The 22,356-nt window shown below is 38.0% G+C and overlaps 2 protein-coding genes across 9 annotated transcripts; both read right to left on the bottom strand.

The window, feature by feature from the left end:
* Positions 1-1,368: 1,368 nt before the first annotated feature.
* On the bottom strand, positions 1,369-5,665 carry foxf2b (forkhead box F2b). Of its 8 annotated transcripts, XR_013787707.1 has the most exons (5): positions 5,514-5,665; positions 3,587-3,761; positions 2,454-3,432; positions 1,645-1,871; positions 1,369-1,562 (listed from the first exon to the last, which is right to left on the bottom strand). XR_013787707.1 is itself a non-coding variant. In XM_079475664.1 (4 exons), exons 3-4 carry the CDS (start codon positions 3,403-3,405, stop codon positions 1,696-1,698), a joined length of 1,128 nt encoding a protein of 375 aa, XP_079331790.1. In that variant the 5' UTR covers positions 3,406-3,432; positions 3,587-3,761; positions 5,514-5,645; the 3' UTR covers positions 1,369-1,695. The 8 variants fall into 8 exon arrangements, 3 of the variants coding, with proteins under 3 accessions (XP_079331790.1, XP_079331789.1, XP_079331791.1); XR_013787708.1 differs by having other exon boundaries at positions 2,454-3,761; positions 5,514-5,650; XR_013787710.1 differs by lacking the exon at positions 5,514-5,665 and having other exon boundaries at positions 3,587-3,772.
* Positions 5,666-8,031: 2,366 nt separating this feature from the next.
* On the bottom strand, positions 8,032-9,441 carry foxq1b (forkhead box Q1b). The gene has a single exon (XM_079475028.1). It carries the CDS (start codon positions 9,312-9,314, stop codon positions 8,430-8,432), a length of 885 nt encoding a protein of 294 aa, XP_079331154.1. The 5' UTR covers positions 9,315-9,441; the 3' UTR covers positions 8,032-8,429.
* Between the last annotated feature and the right edge of the window lie 12,915 nt (positions 9,442-22,356).

A 22,356-nucleotide genomic window follows, 5' to 3' on the forward strand; every position in this document is an offset into this window, starting at 1 on the left:
TTGGCTTGCGTACACATCTGGTGCACAGTTTTCAAGGCATATGGGAATAAGAACATGAAACAAACATCCATGCTGAATGAATGAATTCTTTTCAATCTGATGTATTTGAACTGCGTGACATCGTGGTTGTGAGTGCCACCTCAATTTGCTCTCATTTAGTATCTTTCAGCAACTTTTCAGTTCTACTCGGGAATTTCAAGAAGTTAAAGACAATGTTGCTCATCTGTTCTTGCAGTGATTGCAACACAATTTTTACATTAGTGTAAAATACAAAACAGTGACGTTTCACACTCAAGAGTGTAGATTAAAACTAAAAGAAAAAATACATTATACATACAATATAGGCTGCATTTTTGTTTATCTGAAATCAAAATTGTAAAGGGAGTATCTCATTTGTTGTCCCATCACCAGTTGAAATGATATACGCTCAGTCACACCTGTACTCTGCATAATGTGGACACAAATTCTCCTAATTTTCGAAGTTGTTTACTGAGCTTTTAGTTTGCTGGAATGTTTGTTCATTATGCTTTGCACTGATAGGAACATTAGCTCGGACACATCATCATGTGTATTGAAAGCTTGGATTGTGTGTTTTTTATTGCTTTGTGTCTATTTATGACGCCCTGTGCAAGTACAACAAGATACCACTAGATGGTAGTAGAGTACCATCTAAACGTTGCACCGACTGTATAAACTGAGACTGTTCAAGAAGGAAATGAAGAACTTCAACATTCTCATTGTAAATATCACTGCCAAAAATGTAAAGTAGCAACAAAACTGCCTTCATTAAATTGTATCTTATCTTATTTAATCTAAAATCATTGTTAGATGATTGTAAAAACCATTGCAGTAAGTGAAGTGTTAAATGTGTTCGTGCTGCGTGCTCAAACATAAATCTGTCAAATAAAACCTAAACCAGTAATTATTAATATGAACTATAACTGTATCAACTGTAACATGTCTTATGTTAAAATATGTTGTTCTGCAAATCAGTTAATATAAAATCGTTTCTGAGTTAGGAAGTATTCAAAGAGTGGTTTTGCTGAATTCAAAAAGTGAAATGGTGAAATGTTGTTTTTTGTGAGCGATTACGCAAAGAATGAAAACGTCGGCTTTTCAATTTATTATTCAATTTTCCTTATTTCCAATTGTAGAGTTAGAATAATTTTAGTACATCAGTTTACAGTGTTGCTCTATTTCAGTTTTAGTTTTTTCCAAACGCATTTAAACTAATCGTTATTTTCGCGAGAAAATGTTACCATCTAGTTCGAGAACCTGCAAGTGGCATTTTATTTATTGTTATTTACGCAATGGTAGGGGGTTGTAGCAGCTCAAGTGTCAGTAAGGCAAAATAACAAAAATGTTCTTGAAATATTTTATTGCTGCCGATAACATTGCACTGTACAGATTACGTGAAATATGATGAAATCTGCTAAATTCGATGTTTTTGTTGTTGACATTTAATCACAAGGCACAGCAAAAATGATCAGTCCATGAATTTTATGAACGAACAATTATTTGTTTACTATTCCATACTCGATGCGCCGTCGTGTTGTATTTTTCTGCTGGAAAACATTTGCAAATATTTGAGTGTCTACACTATTAAATGTGAATTCTTCAATAAGCTTTATTATTATGTTTTACCTTAGTTACTCAAAAGCTTATCTTTGTACAACCTGCGCCACAACAGCCTGCCTACATTACGCAAGGTTTGACGTCTTGATGCATGCTCTGATGGTGGTGGTGATGATGATGGTGATGATAATATCCCCCAGCTGAAGGATGGAAGGACGAAATCCCGTTAAAATTCAACACGAAGTCCTTCCGTTCTCCGACGGGGGAAGAATGAGTCGGATAGCGAGATATACCAACTGGGAAGAGATATATGTGCACAGTAAGTACAAAGATACATACATAAAACCAATAATTATGTAAGCGTTGTTCATAATAACGGTATAGCCTATGTAACCTATACGTTTGTTAAAGTGTGAAACCAATTAAAATTGCATAAATAAATAAATTATACTAATTTAAACGTACCATAAAATATATTTATGGTTTATCATTTTCAGAATAATTTTAACAACAAAAACAATAAAATCAGAATAATAATTTTTTATTTTTTATTGTTGGTTGCTCCTCTCATAATAATGGCAAAAAGTTTGGGCCACTCTGCACATAATACAAATAATTTGAAATCTAAATCTTCTAAACCTTTTGGCTTTTTGAGAGTGGAAATGTGATTGGAAGGCACTATAATATAGTATAAACATAAAAAGGCTTTCTAAAAGCCTGCTTCGTCATGTTTTTCGAGTTTTTAAGTGTGTCGGGTTTGACGTGATATTGACTCCAGTGTGATGTTTAAAACAAAATTTGTTTTAGACAATTTGCCTCAACATAAATTAAATGCATATTAAAAATGTTTTATAGCTGGTAATAGCTTTTTGTGTTACCTGGCATGTCTGTGTTGTCTCTCGCATTTTGTTGTATATACCCCTGCTCCAGAGAGTAGGTGAAAATACCGGGATGATGCCCTGTGGACGGCGAATTGCTCGAGTTGGTTGTCGCTTGTTTTAAGTACGGAGAGCTCGAAGAAGCCCAGAGTTGCGAGCCCTCAGAATACGGTGAGTGGCCCTCAAGCAGGCTCCCCATTGCCGGAGAAGACGGGACTGGACTAGTGTTGCTATCCCCACCATAATCTCCGTTGCCCGGGCCTGTACAGCCGGCCATGTAGCCATGTCTGGTGCTGGGGGACATGTGACTGTGATGGCCACCGCTTATTGACTCATACCCGTTACCGGACAGGTCCAGATTATACCCACTGCTGTGGCACGAAAGTGCGCCGGTGGGAGGCTGGTAGTCAAAGCTTTGAGGTAAAATGGCGGAACCGAACCCAAGGCCGTTCATCATTCGGTACATTGGTTTCATGGCCTGACATTTTCTCCGAAATCCTCGGGGTCTTCGCCGAAATGACCCTTCTTCGAACATAAACTCACTGGTGGGGTCTATAGTCCAATAATGTCCCTTTCCTGGCCGACCAAGTCCCTTTGGTAGTTTGATGAAACACTCATTCAGAGACAAGTTGTGGCGAACGGAGTTTTTCCAGCCCTGATAGGAGCCTCGGAAAAAAGGGAAGCGCGTTTGCAAGAACTGGTAAATCTCACTAAGCGTAAGACGTTTGGTTGGTGCGCTCTGAATTGCCATCACGATGAGAGCAATGTAAGAGTACGGCGGTTTCTCCGGCCGTCGCAGTCCTGAGCTGGTCTTTTTGCTCTTGGACGCTACGGCATGGTCCTCTGCGCTACCCATCGAGTTCATCAGTCCGGGATGCAGCGCGATGGACGCTGGACTGGTCCTCATTGGGGGCGTCGACCCGAGTGGTTCGTGGGAGCGCTCAGTCGTCATCTGTCCCGCGCTGACGTACGAATTAGACTCAATTGGGCAATGACGTTCACAGAAAAAAACACGCAAACTCCAACATTCAATATATTTGAGAACCAATAACGAAAATCAGTACAATAAAACTGAGAACACAAACCTAACACATGTCTGCCAAAGTTCCTCGCTTTTTCATCAAAAAAGTTACCTGTCCTGTTTCAGTCTTGCTCCCATAAAATCGGTGGCTTCAAACCTAATCCCTCAGACAAAATAAATCCAAGTGATATATTCTGGTGTGCCATTGAAGTCTAGCGTTTTCGTTGTCAATATCGACGTTTTGCTATTGTTCTTTCCAGTCTCGCTGGTCCGGGTGGTTGTAATTCCTTTTAGAGAAAGAAACGGAAAGACTGAGTACGTGCAGATCCCTCAACTAAACAAAACCCGACAGCCAATCACTCAATAACTCTCGTTGCCGTGCTCTCTTGGAATCGCTCCTCCTCTCCGCCTCATCCACCCCTTAAACACTCAGACCCCTGCAAACTCAACTTTACATCCATACTGTCCCACATGACCCTCGGTATTGTACCACACACACATCTCCCTCCCTCCTTCACTCACATATCTCACTCTCATCATCGTGCTCTATTTGGCCTGGATTCAAATTTTTCTACCATTTTTATCAGATGTTTTTGGTCATTTTGAATGAATCATTCGCAACGTAAACAGAACTAAGACTCTTGAAAGTCATCGTGAGGAGGTCAGTGTTGCACTCTAGAAACGGGGCTATAAAGTGGTAGGCCTAATGGAATACGTTTAAAGTCATTTTAATTTAGCTTAGTTTTCGAAATGTATAGAAAATGTTAACAATGAAGAACATTGTTAAAAACTGTAAATAGCATAGCACATTCCGACATACAAATTCAAACTAGATGGCCCTTAATAACCTGACTTGACAGGACAATTAAAGCAATCATATCCCCAAATGAGGGAGACAGTGATCTGTGAGAGGCATGTGCGCGCTAGAAAAAGAGCAGTGAAAGGGGGGAGTGAGTGGAATGAGGAATGGTTTTGGCTCGAGTGGAAGCAGGCTCTCTTTGTCGAGAGTGGTTTGGATACCACACACAGCGCGCCAGTATCAGTTTACGGGCCCAAGGCTGCAGCACATCCCTCAGGTCCAGCGTTCATTAAGTAAAGAAAAGCCCAATTAGCCATTCGGACTTCGACAGTTTCCGCTAGCAGAGAGGGGTCAGACTCGTCACAACACTGTATATAATGTTAATTTATTTACCTAGAGAAACATACAGAGATGTTGCTTCAGTTGTCTTATATACATCCGACTCATTTTAAAGTTAATAATTTTTCTTCTTTTTAATATCGTTCATTCATTTGATTTCCTATATTTAACCAGGTTAAAAATTCATTGAGATGCAAGAAATGTCTTTTGGAAGATTGACCTGCAAGAAGACAGCAAACAGGTAACAAACATTTACAACATCAATCACAACACATAGTAACAGGGGATATCATTTATAAATATATTATTTTAAACGTTTTTTGAGCTGAGAGCTTTAAAATGCATTCTTCTTCTTCTTATTATTATTTATATAAGTAGTCGTAACCTTGACATTGTTTTTGTTTTAATTGTCTTTAATTGTTTTACGCGTACAATGATCATTCTCAATAATATATTCTGTTGAATTATATGAAATTAAAAATATAGAAATAGGATACAAACAAATGTGTGCTGGTATTTGCTGACAAAAGATATGACAAGCAGTCTTATAATGTGCTTTATGAAATAAAATGTCCTATTTTTGTTCATTGCAGATTTGAACAGAATTACAAAAACTTCTCTCCTGTTTTCAGTTGTACGTTTTATTGGCATTCATGTTTCGAATAAATCATACTTTATTACATTATTAAATCAATAATAATAATAAACAAATAGGACTTTAGACACAATCATATGACGTTATAAACACAGCAGTTATGGCTCCTGGCAGTCTTTTCTACTCAAATGACGCGCGGGACATCTTATCTTTCGCGCTTTATTTTCCCTTCCTTTTTAATCACCCAACTCTTTTAAGTGTGTGTCTTTAAACAATGATAATCAACAATCCCCAGTTTTAGCTTACCGTGAGGATGTGGATAAAAACATGTTCCCGCGCCATAGAAGCAGTATTTCGCCGGGTTTCCCCCGCCCGCTGAGCGCCTGACCCCCGCCGCGTCCCGGATACCCGCGGCTGCTTTGGAGGAAACTCAGCTCTGCACTAGACTTTGAACACAGGGCGATTGCTATGACAGTCCACGAACTGGAATTAAAATAGATCAGTGTATGTGCATAAAAGGGCAATCTGCTTTCTTACCCACATACACTAAATTATCGATTTTCAAATGGGACCTAATTGGGCCACTGTTCAAGAACTAAGAAGAACCAACGAATTAAAATAACTTTGTTCTTTGTTCAGTCCTTTTATTTGCACCATCTGCCTGTTTTAATACACAATTGTTTTAAATTTTATCCACTGGGAGGAACGAAGTTGCGTGAAATTCACTTTTATGTATTTGTTTATTTCCTATGCTTTTTAGTAAATATCCCTGTCTTAGGTCTGTGATCATTTAAACAGTTTCCAGATAAGCCGGTGTATGTTTATACGAATGAGAAGGCCTCATATTAATGGAGTTACTCGTCGATAAAAATTCGCATCTAACGGATTTTACATAACCAGGTGTGCCATTCCGCGAGTTCACCTGCAGGTTGCAGCATCGCGCTAAAAGGCAAACATTACAACTTTGCCACCCAGACATTATGACATCATTAACGGTTTAGACGTTCCATGCACGCAAAATGACACAACACTGGTTATGACACAAAGAACGGTATTGATTTTATTAATACAATAGTTTGTATAAGCTTTGAACCTCGAACATCTCGTTTACTCAGCTTTAAATAATGGCGTGTACAGAGGCGCTTTTATTTTAGACAGTTGGTCTTCATTCTATACATTATGCATCAAGTATAGTATTCAGCAAAGAGAGACCAGTTCAGATGTGATCTGTTCTGCATCAGGCCTGTTTCTGGTCTGTCTAAAAGGTACAGTGTCATCAACGTAACAAATGATGTGGCGGAGCGCTAAAATTACAAAGGAAACGATGGTCTTGTTTCAGTACCGCGGACAGCGAAAAAGGTCTTAACGTTTTTGACAAACTAAATTAAAAAAAACAACGAAACAATATAAAGCTTGCAAATGAAATGGATTAGCTTTAGTGTTTAAAATCTCTAGCATTGTTAACGTAGAGCAATGCAACAGCAATGCAAAATTGATTAACGTGTCTAAAATACCGACATAAAAGCAATTAAATAAAATGTAGCAAGCATAAGACCATTTTTTTCAAAGGTCAATTCATTTCAATATACAAAAATTCAATATTTTGTCCGTGATAATCTATGGATTCAAATATTTAGACGTGTGTTGTTTAGTGCATTAATACTGTTAAACCCTAAAACGTATCTGCTTTTCATATAGGTGCACACATTGCACATATGCTTTTTAATGTGAGGGTCTTTATGACTCACGCATAATTTTATAAAAAAATTACCAGACTCTCATATCTTGTTGTATTTGAATGACCTTAAATACTTACTTATTTTTACAACGTTTTAATGGACAATTTCCAGTTTTCTTTGACTTTCATTCATTATACACTCTTAAAGTAATGGTGCTATAGCACTAAAAGGGATCATTTGCTCGTAATCATAGGGGACACGCTTTTAGTGCTATATAGCATCATATCTTGGTGCTTCAGGTTCGGTGGGGTGGCCGAGGTGCTTTATAGCACAGTTCTTTACAAATAACTTGCTAAGCCCTTGTATGGTTCTTCAGCGGTTCTTTATAGCACCTCAGTCATCCACAGAACCTTAAGAAGCACCAAAATATGGATCTATATCACTAAAAGTGGTGATTACGCGCCAAGAACCACTTTTAGGGCTTTTTGAATGTATATGTATTGTATTATATTTTTGATATGCCTTGTCTATTTGTAACGTTGTTTTTCCTTTGCTATTGTCTTGGCCACGTAAGTTCCTCAAAATGGGTTTTAATTAAATTAAATTATAGCAAGGTGAATAAAGTTGATTAATTGAAACTCTACTCTAATAGAAATTGCTTTTAATAAAATAAAATATTATAATTAGCCTAATATTAATTAAATGCAGTTAGCCTATTTGTATAACAAAGTAGCTATAAATTATATAATAACCGGAAAAATACATCTTCTGTGTAAACTGAAAACAGATTCCCGAGTTTGGGATGCTGCACCTGGCTGCACTGCGCAAATTATATTTCGTCGAACAGCAAGATTGGACTTTCATTTTGGTTTGCATATGGGTGTGTGTTATCCGAAATTATTGAGAAAGAACCTGTTGAGGAATCACGATTTTTGCTAATGTTTGGAAACTGACTTTTTCACAAAATAAATCATGTGCATACATGACCTTAAAAAGTAAACAAACAAAAAAAAACGTTGCAAAAAAAAGTTAAGCTGATGTACCCAGGAGACTAAATGGGAAATAGTAAATAATGTGTTGGTTATTAAAATACATTCTGGAGCTAGTGAATAACAAAATGAGACCATAATACAGTGACGGAAAATTAAGGAAACATTTTTATTCTCATATTTTCCTTTATTTAATATAAGTGGTTTATGTTGTCCGCAGACTGAGCACAGCTCCAAACAAACAACATTACAACATTTAAACGCAAATGAAACGGGTTAGAGATAGAAACCAATGAAAATACAAACATTTAAATACATTACGTTCATTATTACTGACAAAATGATGTCGTCGTTTACAGTAAATGAAACTGGAATCACTGTAAACATAGTACACTATAGTGACATTGATTAATCCAATAACACAGCAGACATGCAGCATTACAGTAGTTATGCGTATTTAGTGCATGGGTGCAAATCACAATAAAACACACAGTTTCATACCAGTTATCAGAGAAAAGTGCACATAATGGGTGTGTTTGAGTTTGTGTGTTGTTTCACGACAGCAGAGAGTCTATTCTGAATGGATGGTATCCAGTCTCTCGCCCCGGCATGCGTCTGACGTTAGTAAAGTCCGCCGTATCACATCTGTAAAATGGAAAAGCATGCGACACCTCAGATCCGATCTGGAATCCTGTCTGCGGCGCATGCGTCACGGTGGATGTTGGATAACCCATGACAACCGGCACAAAGCGCGAAGCTGCAGACAACATGAGTCTTGTTTCAAAACTCGCACTTTCCGGGACCTGCTCTCTTCGTGTAAACGGTGTTCTGAGGATGCTGTCAATGGCAAACGAACTTGAGAACTTAGTGCTTTCATCGCGTACCGAGAGCCGGCTGTCATCCGCAGGTGCGCGCTCCTCAGAGTCAGAGCTGCTGTGTACCTTCTTGCTGATGCGCTTTCTCCTCCGACGGAAAACGCCGTCGGCGAACGTGTATTCACTTTGTGGGTTTAACATCCAGTAATTGTCTTTTCCCCACGGACGCGAGGGGTCTCGAAGCACTTTTAAAAAACAGTCGTTCAATGACAAGTTATGCCGCACAGAGTTCCGCCACCCAGTGTAGCTGCCCCGAAAAAACGGGAATTTTTTCATCAAGTAATCGTTGATTTCAGCAAGCGTCAGGCGGCCGGTTGCGGAATCGCGTATGGCCATGGCGATGAGCGCGATGTATGAGTATGGTGGTTTAGGTCTGCGCGTGTACGGCTTTGCCTTCCCGTCTGAAACGGGTGCGCCAGGTACCGGGCTGTTAGCTGAGCAGTCTCCATCCGAGCCCAGTTCCTCCTCGGTGGACAGCGGTGAAGCCGCGTTCACGTCCATGTCATTGCACAGGTCCAGCGGCTTGTCCGCGAGGCGACTCGCCGAGAAAATCTCAAGTTTCATTGTGAAGTGCCTCTGCACACTGTCACTTTAAACTTTAAAGACTTCTGTTGTTGGTTTGTATTGCAATACAAACAGCAAAATCTACTTCAGCGGCATGTAAGAAACTTACTCGGTTAGAAGTCCTCATGGGAGAACAGAGCGCACCGGCGGGCGCTAATATAATCTCTGAGCAGGACCGGCCCACGGGGGCGGGGCATGTTCATCGGACCTAAACACGTTCGCGTGAGTTGAAGGAGATGCTCACCTGCCCTCGTTGGAGTATGAATAGAGTCACACGAGAGAGAGAGAGAGAGAGAGAGAGAGAGATAGAGAGAGAGCTTTTAATAGATTTGAAAGATAGAGAATAGAGAGTTTATAATTTTACTAAAACATTTGCTGCCTCCTCTTAGACTGTATGGCACTACATTTGAATACCACATTTTTTAGGGAAACATTCTCAAGTAAATCATTAGATTTTTGTCTTGAACTAAATGATCAAAATCTCTAATTCAACATGGTTCCTCTCCATACCTTCTATGTGACGGAGTAGATGCATAAAAATGTTTTGATGGATCTGATCTCATTCTTCCTAACAATGACACAGATATAAATACTCTGCTAGACAGAGCGAACATGTCTGTTAATTCATTTGAACTGTGAAATTGTTTAGGTGACCCCGCCACGGTGTGGAATGTAACACCTAATTCTGACGCACCCACACCTGACTTCAACGTGTCACTCACGATCAAGCTTTGTATACTGAGTTTACATGTTTAGCGAAACAATTCGCTTGTGGCACTCACTGACTTTGAAAAGAATGGGGAAGTTACCACATTGATGATGAGCTTGGCGGCGGCCACATATACCCATGTCAGAAAGAACAGGTATGCACCACAGAGGTCAAACATAGGTTAGAGAATATTTGATAGGGTGGGGCATTAAAAAATATATAAAGCTGAGCCCATTTTTTGATCTCTCTTTTGCATGCAGAAAAGAACAGGTAGAGGAACAGCAAAAGGTCATGAAGTTTCACAAGATCCTAACATGCCCTAAGGTGAGTGATAATCATTTAACTGTCTTCTGAGCCCCACCTACATAAAGCCTTTGGAATATTTTTTCTTCAGTGAATCCAAAACATTCTCCTGTGCACCCATGGTTTGTGTAATTTACTGGGTTCATGGGGCAGGCAAGCAAGTCTGTGCGACTAGTGGTGTGTGCCTATAAACAAACACGAATACACAGATATACACAAATTATTATATTGGTCTCCATGGAGACTGTCTGTGCACGTGTTACTGTTGGGTTGCTGGTAACCATAACGTTTATTTCAACAAGATGTCTGAAAATAACCTTTCTCTGTTATCATATTTTTTATATATATTACCTTCTCACCTTTAAGCACATATTGATGACAAGTGTGTGGCCGGGTGAGAAGTTTTTATTTATTTGCTCTGTATCTTATTCATTCAGTAAACTAACATATTTAAAACGTTTAATCTAACAGCATAGGCCTACTATTGTCATATGCAAAACATACTTTGGAACACCAGCCTTTTTAAAAGGCTTTGCAATCCAACCGCTAAATCCACTCGCAAAAACCACACACGCAACACAGCTCTAGTTCATTTGTAAACAACAAGGCTTTTCCTTTGATGAATCGTCCTGAAAGAAATTACATACCGATGTATGATTTGGCTACGTTTCTGTTAAGCTTAAAATGACTCAGAATATCCCTGGATGTATTCAAAAGCCTTGACTGCTTCCCCAGTCATAAACTCAAATAAATACATATCGAGCTCCAAACCGCAGTCAGATAGATTTTCCGCTCTGCGCTACTCATTTTACCTTCTATTCCAAGACGAAATGATTTCCAGCAGACTGAACACACGACAAGGCCTTCAACTGACCATTAAAAAGCATGTCAAAGCCTTTCAGAAAAACACAAAATGATATGTTTGATTTTGGATCCCCTTCTCCAGCTTAAAAGATTCTCCTCATACCTGTTGTGTTCAGTTGTCATCTGATAACTCCTCAGACCTTCTGTCTGAGATATGATGTGTGTGCACAGGTGTGCGTGTGGTTTATCTTTTAAAAAAATGCAGGTGTCATGATCTTTTTCTCGACAAAAAGAGAGTTCAAAGTCATCTATTGATCTAGCGTCTGGTGCTAAGATAGGAGGCACTTGATCAACCCTGAACTGAGCTTTTTCTTCATATTGTTAAACAGGGCAAATCTGACAAAGCTGAAGGATGTGTGTTTCTGCATTTGCATTTGTTTGGTTTATAAATGAAATGTAGATTTGAATGTACTGTTCATTAAATAAAATCTTTATCTGATTTAATTTGATACATCCTGCTGAAAAAACAACAATAGGACCCTGCATAGGAAATCTGATGGAATTAATGGTTATAATGGGAATTGTATTGGTTTTAATAGAAATTATAATGTTGTCTATTGATGGGATGTTAAATCATATTGGAATGATGCCCAAAACACACTGCAAAAAGGAATTTTAAATGTGTTTAATAAAAACATGCTAATGCGTATTAATGGAAACCATTAGAATGACTGGTTTGTATTGTTGTTTTCAGCAACCTATTGAAAAACTGATAAAAACCCAATGGAAACCATCACAGAAATTCTAATGATTTACATTAGACTACCCTTATAACCCAATAGCTTTTTTTATTTAAAACCATTACAAAAAATCTTTTCGTAGTGTGTTTTGGGCATGATTTAACATCCCACCAATAGAATCCATTACATACCAGTAGACACCATTACAGTTTCTAATTAATCTGCTTTAATGGTTTCTATTGTTTTTTACAGCAGGGCATCACTACTGGAAAATAGAGCCCTGGTTTCTGTGTCGGCAGATATCACTCTGAGTAATCGGTATCAGTGGAGAAATGTAGTAATGGTGCATGCTTCTCTAATTTGTATTGTTTCTTTCAGCATGGATGGTTGCGTGTACTGCTCAAGGTCGCAGTGGTTTTAGAGGTTATACAAGCAGGTGATACCAGCTGCCAGTTCAGCTCATAAATACTTCTATCATTTAGGTTACAAGCCCAGATCTTAACCACCACCAGATGCTATAATACTACAACGTTCCAGCTCTGCCGCACAAAATAACAGTGAGCCAAGACGTACGTTAGCGCGCCACTGAGCTAACAGCCGAGAGAAATAACACAGCAGCCGAATCGATGCCTTCATTATCACAGAGGCTTTGGCACATACAGCTCCGGTGTTTATGTGTGAGAAAAGAATTTCATATTTGATTACATCCTTTTTCCAAAGACACACCTTTACAGAGTTGTCACAGGAGAACACGCACCTGTTTTATGCCTTGTTTGGTTTATGCTACACAGCGTACCCAGCATTTCCCTTTCTTTTTCTCTTAATGAATTCCTTAAATTTTCTTCATCCACCCACCGCTGTTATCTTTGTTCCAAGTGCGTTATCTGATACAATGATTAGTTATGTGCTTGTTGTCGAGCGGATATGCGTTTACATCTGCAAACGAGAGAGGCGTTCTGTCACTACGAAGTGTGAAACCCAACTCCGTTTTGGAGCATGTTTCTAAATCTTTGCGTGACAGCAAGAGTATAACAGTTTGGTGAAATGTGCATGTGTTTGGCGTGATGGGAGTGGGAGAACAGCAGGTGCTTGGTGTCATATTAGAAGCTGTTATGTGATTATGGTTCGGAGTCTTTCACAATAAAACAAACATCGTTCATTGCTGTTCATCAGGGAATCGGCAAGGGTGAAAGTGAGCCTTTCGTCTTATTGCAAAATGGCTAGCGTTTTTAGAGCTTTTTCACTAAAAGCCTGTAGAATAAACCATCTCTAAAGAAATGAATTGTGTAATATTTCATATCTGAAATGAAACATCATTTTCTTTGCATTTTGCCTACTTGTTTAAAAGGATATTTTACTAAACATATGTTTTAAAGGTCCAGTGTATGAAATTAAGTGGCATCTAGCGGTGAGGTTGGAAATTGCAACCAACGACTTACTCCACCCCTCCCCTCTCTTTTTCGAAGCAATACGGTGGCTGACACAGGAAATGCTGTTATGTTTTCGCTTCTTTGCCAAAAGGAGATAACGTATTTACAAACGTCGAAATGTCGATTTAGGGCTATTGCAGAAATAACATTGTGATCCACGCAAGGGGACCCGCAGATATAGCTCATTCTATGGTAAAATAAAAACATAACGCTTCATTCTGTAAGGTCTTTATACACACCTCTGAAGACATAGTTATGTATATTATATTGCATTTTGGTCAATAGATCCTCTAAAAAATACGCATTGGACCTTTAAACTATGTTGTGTAGATTGTAAAATCTCCTTAATGCATCAACACCTGCCACTATAAATGACACCATAAAGTGTTTATTGTTATGCCATACTTTGTTCATTGATGATAAACAAGGTTAATTGATTCTGAATGTTATACGCGCAATACAAAATCATTTTTAAGAATCCTGGCTTTAGGTAGGATTTGTTTTTGATTCAAAGTGGCTGTGTGAATGTGGGTGTGCATTCGTCTGAGAGGAATTTGAAACACGTAAACTTCGTGTTTCCCTGTGTCTGCTAAGAGTAGCCATGTGTTTAACAAACGTTTACCCTCACTGTCTGTTCAGTGTTTGTGTGTATGTGTGTGTTTCCTTTCCCTGCACTTTTCAAAGCTCAACTCACAGGGCTTCTACCTGAGGTGATGTTAACTTGCCAAACCAGTTAAAGAAAAATGAACAAACATTCAGTGGTAGGCAAGCACTGTTATTGCAGAGAGGTTACGATGAGGTGGCGTATTAATTTGTGTGTGAGAGCAAATCTGTTTGGATCATCCTTGCTGGGCTTAGCGTGGTGGTCCGAAGTGTTGTGGGTCTAGATCCACCACCAAGATGATATGACAGTTTTAACCATCATGCAGTTTAGTTGTTCGTCGACTCTTTATCGCAGCTCCTCACACGCTACGGCAGCTCTGCTCGCATGCAGCCCGGAGAAAATATTACAAAAGGTATTTAAAAAAGAATCTGATAGCGGGTAATCTGATATGAGTTGCACTCTGTGGCACGTGTTGACAGATTAAAGTTCACTGTGTACTATACAGGAGGCATTTTTAAGATAAATGTAAGCAACAGCCTCCCCCCACCCTTATGGTCTGTCAGTGGATCTGTGTTTACCTGGCGAGCGTAGCCGTTCTGCTGTCTTTGTCTAAACTTGAAAGGGGATCCAAACACTCGCCCTCCTCACGCACTGAGCTTCGCACGACACACCCCGCCCATGTTTTACTGCTGGAGTGATTTACAGTAAAACAAATGAGATATATATATATTATTTTCTATAGTTTAAGTCTGTTGAACATTTCTGCCGTGGATTTCATTCACTCTTGTATGACCAAATGTAATATTTGTTAAAAAACCTTTGAGCAACTTCTAAATCATAAAATTGACAGAAAGCAGCAGTATTAAGTACGCTCAATAAAGTGGCTGTTGGAGACATTGATTTAGTGGCAGATGCTGTTGTTGATCATTATAGGTCTGTATTGATTCAGTTTTACTCCTTTATATTTGTCTAGGTTATTAATGAGAGGAAGTTACATTGGAACGAACGGTAAGGAAGTGTGTCCTCGCTGGGTAATTCAGCATCGATCCTTTAACACACACACGCACACACAGTTCTGTCCTGCTTACTGTATATTTTCCATTTGCCGTTTGCATAAGTACCTTAGAGGTAGTTGTCCCTTAAAGCAACCCAAAAATGAAATTTTGTCATAATTGTCTCAATCTCTTGTCAAGGGTGAGAAAATATTTTGATGAATGTTGGTAACCAAAAACCAATGCTACCCATTGACTTCTATTGTAAAGACACAAAACCAATGCAAGTCAATGGGTTCCAATAGCTTTCTTTCATTCTCATAAAGAAAGTAAGTTATACAGGTTTAAAATGACAAGAGGGTGAGTAAATGATGAATTTTCATTTCATCCCTTTAAGATCACCCTTAGGTCACAGTAGAAATGTGTCGACCCTTTAAATGTGTTATATATATTTTTAGCCTTATGGCAAAAGGAGCGTGGGAACTCATATTTAGTTTGATATACAGGCTAATTCTTTCTTTCCGTTGTAAACCATTATTGGCTTATGTTGCAGACTACAACTTTAAGATCAAATTGAAAGCCATGAAAATTCCCACAGCTAAAATATGAATTATGGTGATAAAATCTGTGTGTTTATTAACTTTAATGAAGAATCACTTTTCAAACATACTGTATGTGTGCAGACTGGGAGTGGTAGCTACATTAGTAGTTTAGTACCAGTTTAGTGGCTGTTTTTGTGCATGAGTGTGAGAGGAGACAGTTAAGGCGGATTCCTTGGCACATGATGCAAAACAGTTCAATTTAAGGTGATACCATAATAAAAGAAGCAAATGCCAACAGAAAATGTTTTGCCAACTGTTTTCAATAACTTACAGTCCTTACTTTGCAAAATAGCACTCACAGTAAATCTCACCTTTCTTTGCACTAAGCTACTGATTTTAGGTCATGCTTTATTTGGAATTTACACAATGACATTTGAATATGAAATTATTGATGTAATACGTATTACAGAAATACTATTTAAGCATATAGTGGTTAGGTGGCACTGCCTGGAATCAGGGTGGCATTGTGCATTAGTGGGCATTCAATCACGTTTAAAGGTCCAGTGCATACTTTTTTGGAGGAATATTGACAGAAATGAATATATTTTATCCAATAAAATAAACATAACTATGTCTTTAGAGGTGTATAAAGACCTTACATAATGAAGTGTTATGATTTCATTACCTGAGAATGATCTATTTCTAGCATGCACCCAGTGGTGGACAGTAACGAAGTAAATGTAATTCGTTACTGTACTTAAGTAGGTTTTTTGTGTATCAGTACTTTACTCAAGTATTTCAATTTTGGGAGACTTTTACTTTAACTCCACTACATTTCAAAGTCAAATATCTTACTTTTTACTCTACTACATTTTAAAAATCAGTTGTTCCTTTTTATTTATGAGTCAGAAAAAAAGTAACAATCACAGTACATCACGCGCTTTGTTTTTAACTTGTTATTTACATTTACATTTATTCATTTGGCAGACGCTTTTATCCAAAGCGACTTACAAGTAGTTTTCTACAGTGGCACATTTACTGCAGAGCAATCAGGGGTAAGGTGTCTTGCTCAAGGGCACTTCAGTCATGACCTGCTGGCACTGAGATTTGAACCAGCAACTTTCTGATCACAAGCCCAACAAGCAGGTCATAGCTGACCTGCTTGTTATGCCCCTGTTGTCGCTTTGGTAACGTTATCTACTTAGCGCGAACATACGATTTAACATCACATCAGATTCAGTGCAACAGCATAACATTTTGACTGCCAATGTCTTTTAAGTTATATCATGGAAGAAACTATAGAATCTAACTTTCCACAACACCATGACTTTACACGATTTATTTGAAATTGTTGAAAAGAAGAACGAGTCTTTCATCTTTAAGTGCCTTCTCTGAGTGAAAATAATGAGAGAGGAGGAATACACCTGTCCTTATCAGGAATGATGATGGGCTAGATACTTACATAACCAACAGTCTGCTTTCACGAATTCAAGTTGGAGAAATGTCTAATTGCTTAGCGAGAATGTGCTGTAATACGGTGCGGTGAATCCACTTAGCTTAGTACATATTTGTTTTTACGATCCTTTTGTTCCATTGCAAGTTTAAATAAAAACTTGGATTACTGTTACGAATAAATGTTAAACCGAAACTGCTCTCAAGTCCTGTTATTTAATTTTGTTCTAAAGGAAATTGTTTGGCTTCAAGGCTTTGGGCTTATGAAAATTTAAATAGATATCAGTGTCTGTCTGACTAATGAATGTAATTTTATTAATAGATTGGTGTGCCAAGAGTGACATAAGAGTCTTCACATAGACTGAGTTAAGCAAGAGTCTTGTGACAAAAATGATTATAGGACATTATAGCCATAAAAACTATTCATAGTACTTGGATACTTGAGTACATTTGAAGGCAAATACTTTTGTACTTTTACTCGAGTTATATTTTACTTTGGGTATCTCTACTCTTACTCAAGTACATGGTTTGTGTACTTCGTCCACCACTGCATGCACCACAGGCGGTCAAACTTCTCTATTTAAGGCACAGAGCGCATTTCGTAAATACATTATCTCCTTTGGCAAAGAAGCGAAAACGTAGTGACATCTATGTCTTTGTAAGCCTCTGTAGGGCTTCAAAAAGGAGGGGCGGAGTGAGCCATTGGTTGCAATTCACAACTTCACCAAAAGATTCCGCTAAATTTCATTCACTGGACCTTTAAATAAAGTTGTCTTTAGTGTTACTGTAACCAAATGATTTTGAAAGTAGCTGGCCATGTGGCAAGTTTCTCATATTCATTTTCTCTTCTAATTTTCTATCGCAGAGATACACACCAATGACATGACATCACTACATAATTGAACCCTTACATGTTAACCACAATTGATGAACATTTCTTTGAGGATTATGTGAAAAAGTACTAGGGCTGAATTTATTTCTATATGCAGCTTGCCTCTCCAGGCCGCTCTGGGCTCGCTGAGCACATGAGAAAATCCATCCCTGTCTCCAGAGGTGGCGCTCAGGAGAATACTTAGATTACAATCTGTGTGGTTGCTCGAGAACTATTTAGATTGTTTTGCCAACACACTTCACAGCACAAGGGACGAACAAAAGGACATCGCACGAAACCCTCAGATGGATCACAATGGTTTATAGTAGCATTGTTGATGAGGCAATCCGACTTCATCTTCCAAATGTTAAACATCCTAAAATATTCTGAGTAACACGGAAAGTATCTAACCATTAACATTAAAGACATTTGGTTGTGATGAGTTTGTTGTATTGACTATAGTCGTTTTTGCAGGTATTTTTTAGTTTGGAACACTGTATGTGAATTATGTTTTCAATTTAATGCTCTCGCTCTCAGACTCCTCTTTCAAGGCGCTCCACTCCCTTTTCATCTAAACAAACTCAAACAAGGCTCGCACAGAGTTCCGGCAGCCCTGGCGCGTGCTACCATAAACAAAACCCGTAGGTGGCCTATAGGCTCTACAGAGAGAGCAACATTTGCACAAATCGAAATGAAGATGAAACTTTGCTGATTGCAGTTGTTACAATGTGATGCAAAAGATGTACACTCTTACAATAAAGGTGCTTTTGGGTATAATAGAAGAACCTTCCATAAGGAACCTTTAACATCCGAAGAACCTTTCTGTGGCACAAAAGGTTTTTTGTGGTGAAAACATTTTCTTCAGATTATAAAAATATATGAAAGAGATGTTTCTTTAAAGAACGTTTGACGGAATGGTTCTTTGTGGAACCAAAAATGGTGTGGAGTGGAGTGGAGTGGAGTGTTTCAGGATTGATTACAATATATAGCAGAACAGGTTGGCTGATTGTTTACATTTTTTATAGTATATTTACACACTTTCTAGGTTTTATAAATATTACTGTTGTAATGTTTTTGTCCACGCCAGGCATTTACATTCAATGATTCAAATATTCCTATCACATATTATGAAAAATGCATATACAAACTTAAATGGATTATATTATATTATATTTCATTACATTACATTACAACAAAATTCATATGTTAAAAAAGTCAAACTATAAACTGTTTTTGTTTTAGGATGAATTCAGGTAAACTGAACCAATTCTGACATGGCAATGACATTTAAAAAGAGTTAAATTAAAATGTATGGATGTGAATTGTGTGAATTGTGACGGGCCATAAAATGAACCCTGGTGATTGGAGGAATGCAGTAAGAATTGTGTAAACAATTATCTGATCATCTTTGATTTCCTCTTAACAGAATAAAAATGTGCATTCAATCAAGCCCAAGCTGTGCAGATGAATGCATACCGGCCCTTGAATTCTGTGCCTATATTTTGTCTATTTCATGCCGAATACATACTGATAATGATGCGGTAAGCTGCCATTTAAATAACATACACTTTTTATTTATGATTTCATTCCTACCAAGCCTTAAGAACAAAGGACAAGTCTGAGAGATCAACATTTTTCACATTCTGAGATGTTATGAAAGTTTGTTCCACATCTGATGACAGATCAGAGATCTCCGAGCGTGTTTCAATGAGCAGTAGTTACAGAATGTGCTAACTTGTTCAAGATCATGTTGAATGATGCTAGATTGAGCTTGACCTGTCTTCAGAGTGTTTAGTCTATTGACACGCTCACCTTTCAGGGTATTGATGTGTGAGTGTGTGTACATGTGGGTTTTGTTTTGTTTACATTATTGGAACCTGCCAACTGTCACTGTGAGGAAAATGGCTTAATAAACAATAATGTCTTGGAAAAAATGATTTGAGGATTAGAATGAAATGATGGCTAGGTGTATCATTGATGTAATAGAAGTCAAGGTCAGTCACCATGATAGAAAAACAAACCTATATGACTCTGCACGACTTGATGAATTATGTTCTATAATAAATAAAGAAACTGTTTACCTGAGAAACATCTCATTTGGTCACGTGACCATGATGACGTTGAATTAACTGTGCCAAACACTGAATTATTTTTAGTGTGTTGTGGCAATGTTTCAGTCACAGACCCTGTCCAGGTGTGACTAATGTCTGTAGCCTCGAAAAATCGCCAGTGAGGACCGTTTTGTGAGCTTTTACATTTATTTATTTCTCAGCAGTGAAAATCTGCTTTACACAAACTGAACGGGCATGTAGATGTGTTAGATAAACCTTATGTGCGCTTTTCCCTTTCTTTATTTTTAATAACTGTTAATAGTGGGTGGAGCAGCTATAAACTCCAGCTTATATATTTTAAAGACTGTCTTGCATTGTAAAATAAGTAATGTTAGCAGTTTTTTATTACTTTAACCCATGAAAATTATTTTATTTAAATTAAATCTAACTTGATTTTTAAGTCTTTTTAATGTAATTACATTCAAGTGATTAGAGCCAGTTCAAAATTTAAGAGAATAGTTTACCCACCAAAACATTCTGTAACTCTCAAAACCCGTATAGTGGTCTCAGTGGTTTTGTTCTTACAATGGATGTTTATGGGGTGCCAATGTTTTATTGGTGTACAATTCTGTTGTATATATGTTCAGAGTTTATTGTTGTGTATGTTCTTTGCTGAACACACCAGGTTTTTCTTAGTAACATAAACCTCTACACATCCACACATGCATTTCTTTTCTGTTTAAGCCTAACTCCAGATTGTTACATTTGTATATTTTTGCTTCTCCTGGATCGAATGCTGTTCCAGAATCAGGTATTCATACAATAGGCCTTGACTGCTTTGCATCAAAGTCCTTTGAACCTCATGATGTATTAGCACGTTCACACACGCACACACATTGTAATGGAGATAGTATTCTGAATGGCAGATTATGCGTTCAGCTGGGCTTTTTGATTCGGCTTCTGTCTCTCAGTTTTTAAGTAAACTAATCTTCGGTCAAATACCCCGACTGCGTCTGAGGTCTTAATGTATTTAAAGAGCAAAACCTTACACATGCAGGCAAGTTTGAAGAGATCAAAGCCAGCAACACAATGTGGCAGCTTTCGAGAAAGGTCTGCTCCGAGTCTCGCTTTCGCTGCGGCTGCCATTGTGTTCGTCTTTCTCTACCCAGAGTTCTTTGAATTCCTCAACAGTGTAAATCTCTCTTTGTTTAGTGCGGGTTAACAGATGATATGTGCTTTTGAACATAGCCTGGCACCTCTTTTATCTTCCTATACTTTTCTGGTTACTCCATTCAAAATGACTTAAATACATCAAACAGCATTAAGCCTCAAATGGATGCCGTTTTTAGGTTGTTTTCCGATGCGTACTCATTTCGTAAAGGCAATCCACCTGCAAACATCTTTGTTTTCACTTGGTTTTTGAAGTGGTTTTTGAAGGGGGTCCCATGTTTGCATGGGGGCGTGGCCCAGGTGTGTCTGCTTTTACGCACACATGCGTCCAAATGCAAACCAAAATGCTGTGGAATGTGGATTAATAAAACTTTATATCATACAATATCAACAGTGCCGTAACATTTAACGCCACATTATGCGGTCGCTATGGCAACGACACGTTGATTATATGTAAAGCTATGCTTTGACCACCTAATGCGATTTTAAATACATCATACACACATGGGTGTGAGAGTGCGTGCAGGAGTTCATTTGTTTAGCTGTGATTCATTTGAAAGACATTACCTATAACAGCTGTTGAAATACATCTGATAAAAAGGCTTTTCATGCCCACGTTTGCCCACATACGCTTCAGGTCAACATTTTAAATATCACTCCATTTCCTCACTGTATAAGTGGGTGCGAGAGGATGATGAGAGTATATTTGCTTAATAACACACCCGTACAAAGATATTCAGATCGTAAGATAACAGATTAATGATCCTGCCATCACAGTTACAGGAATGGCGCTAAGGCCAAACTGCTTACATCTCCTGTTCAATGTAATAGCAATAGGCTAATTTTATTGTAAATGAAATGTGCAAAAATCTAAAACGGCCAAATGAAATGAGTTCCCTTTGGTATTTCTTATTTAAAATGCCATGATCCGCATAGCAATGTGAGTAAAGTGCACTGTAAAAAAGTCTAGTAAAAAACAGCTGGGGTGCCAGAAATATTCCCCAAAATAACTGTAAAATGACATGGTGTTCGATGTTTCTCTTGCTGCCTTTTTCTGTAATTTGACTTTAATTTCATTTAAGTTTTGACCGTATTTCAAAAATACATTGTAAAAAAATCCCGGGAAAAGAACGGTAATTTTCTGGCAGCTGAGACGCTAGAAATATACAGTTAAAAATTATTCTGTTAAATTAAGATTTTCCTGGTCTTCATGTAAATTTTACTTTTTTTTCTGTAATTTGACGGTTTTTGACCGTATTTCTAGAATAAGTGAAAAATCTGTTAATAAAATAGTTAACTTTTTGTAAATGTACAGGTTTTTGACATTATACTTTAGAAATCTGTAAATTATGTAAAATTAATTTTTTTTGAATG

Source organism: Barbatula barbatula, assembly GCF_947034865.1.
Source record: "Barbatula barbatula genome assembly, chromosome: 15".
Classification (NCBI taxonomy): Eukaryota; Metazoa; Chordata; class Actinopteri; order Cypriniformes; family Nemacheilidae; genus Barbatula; species Barbatula barbatula.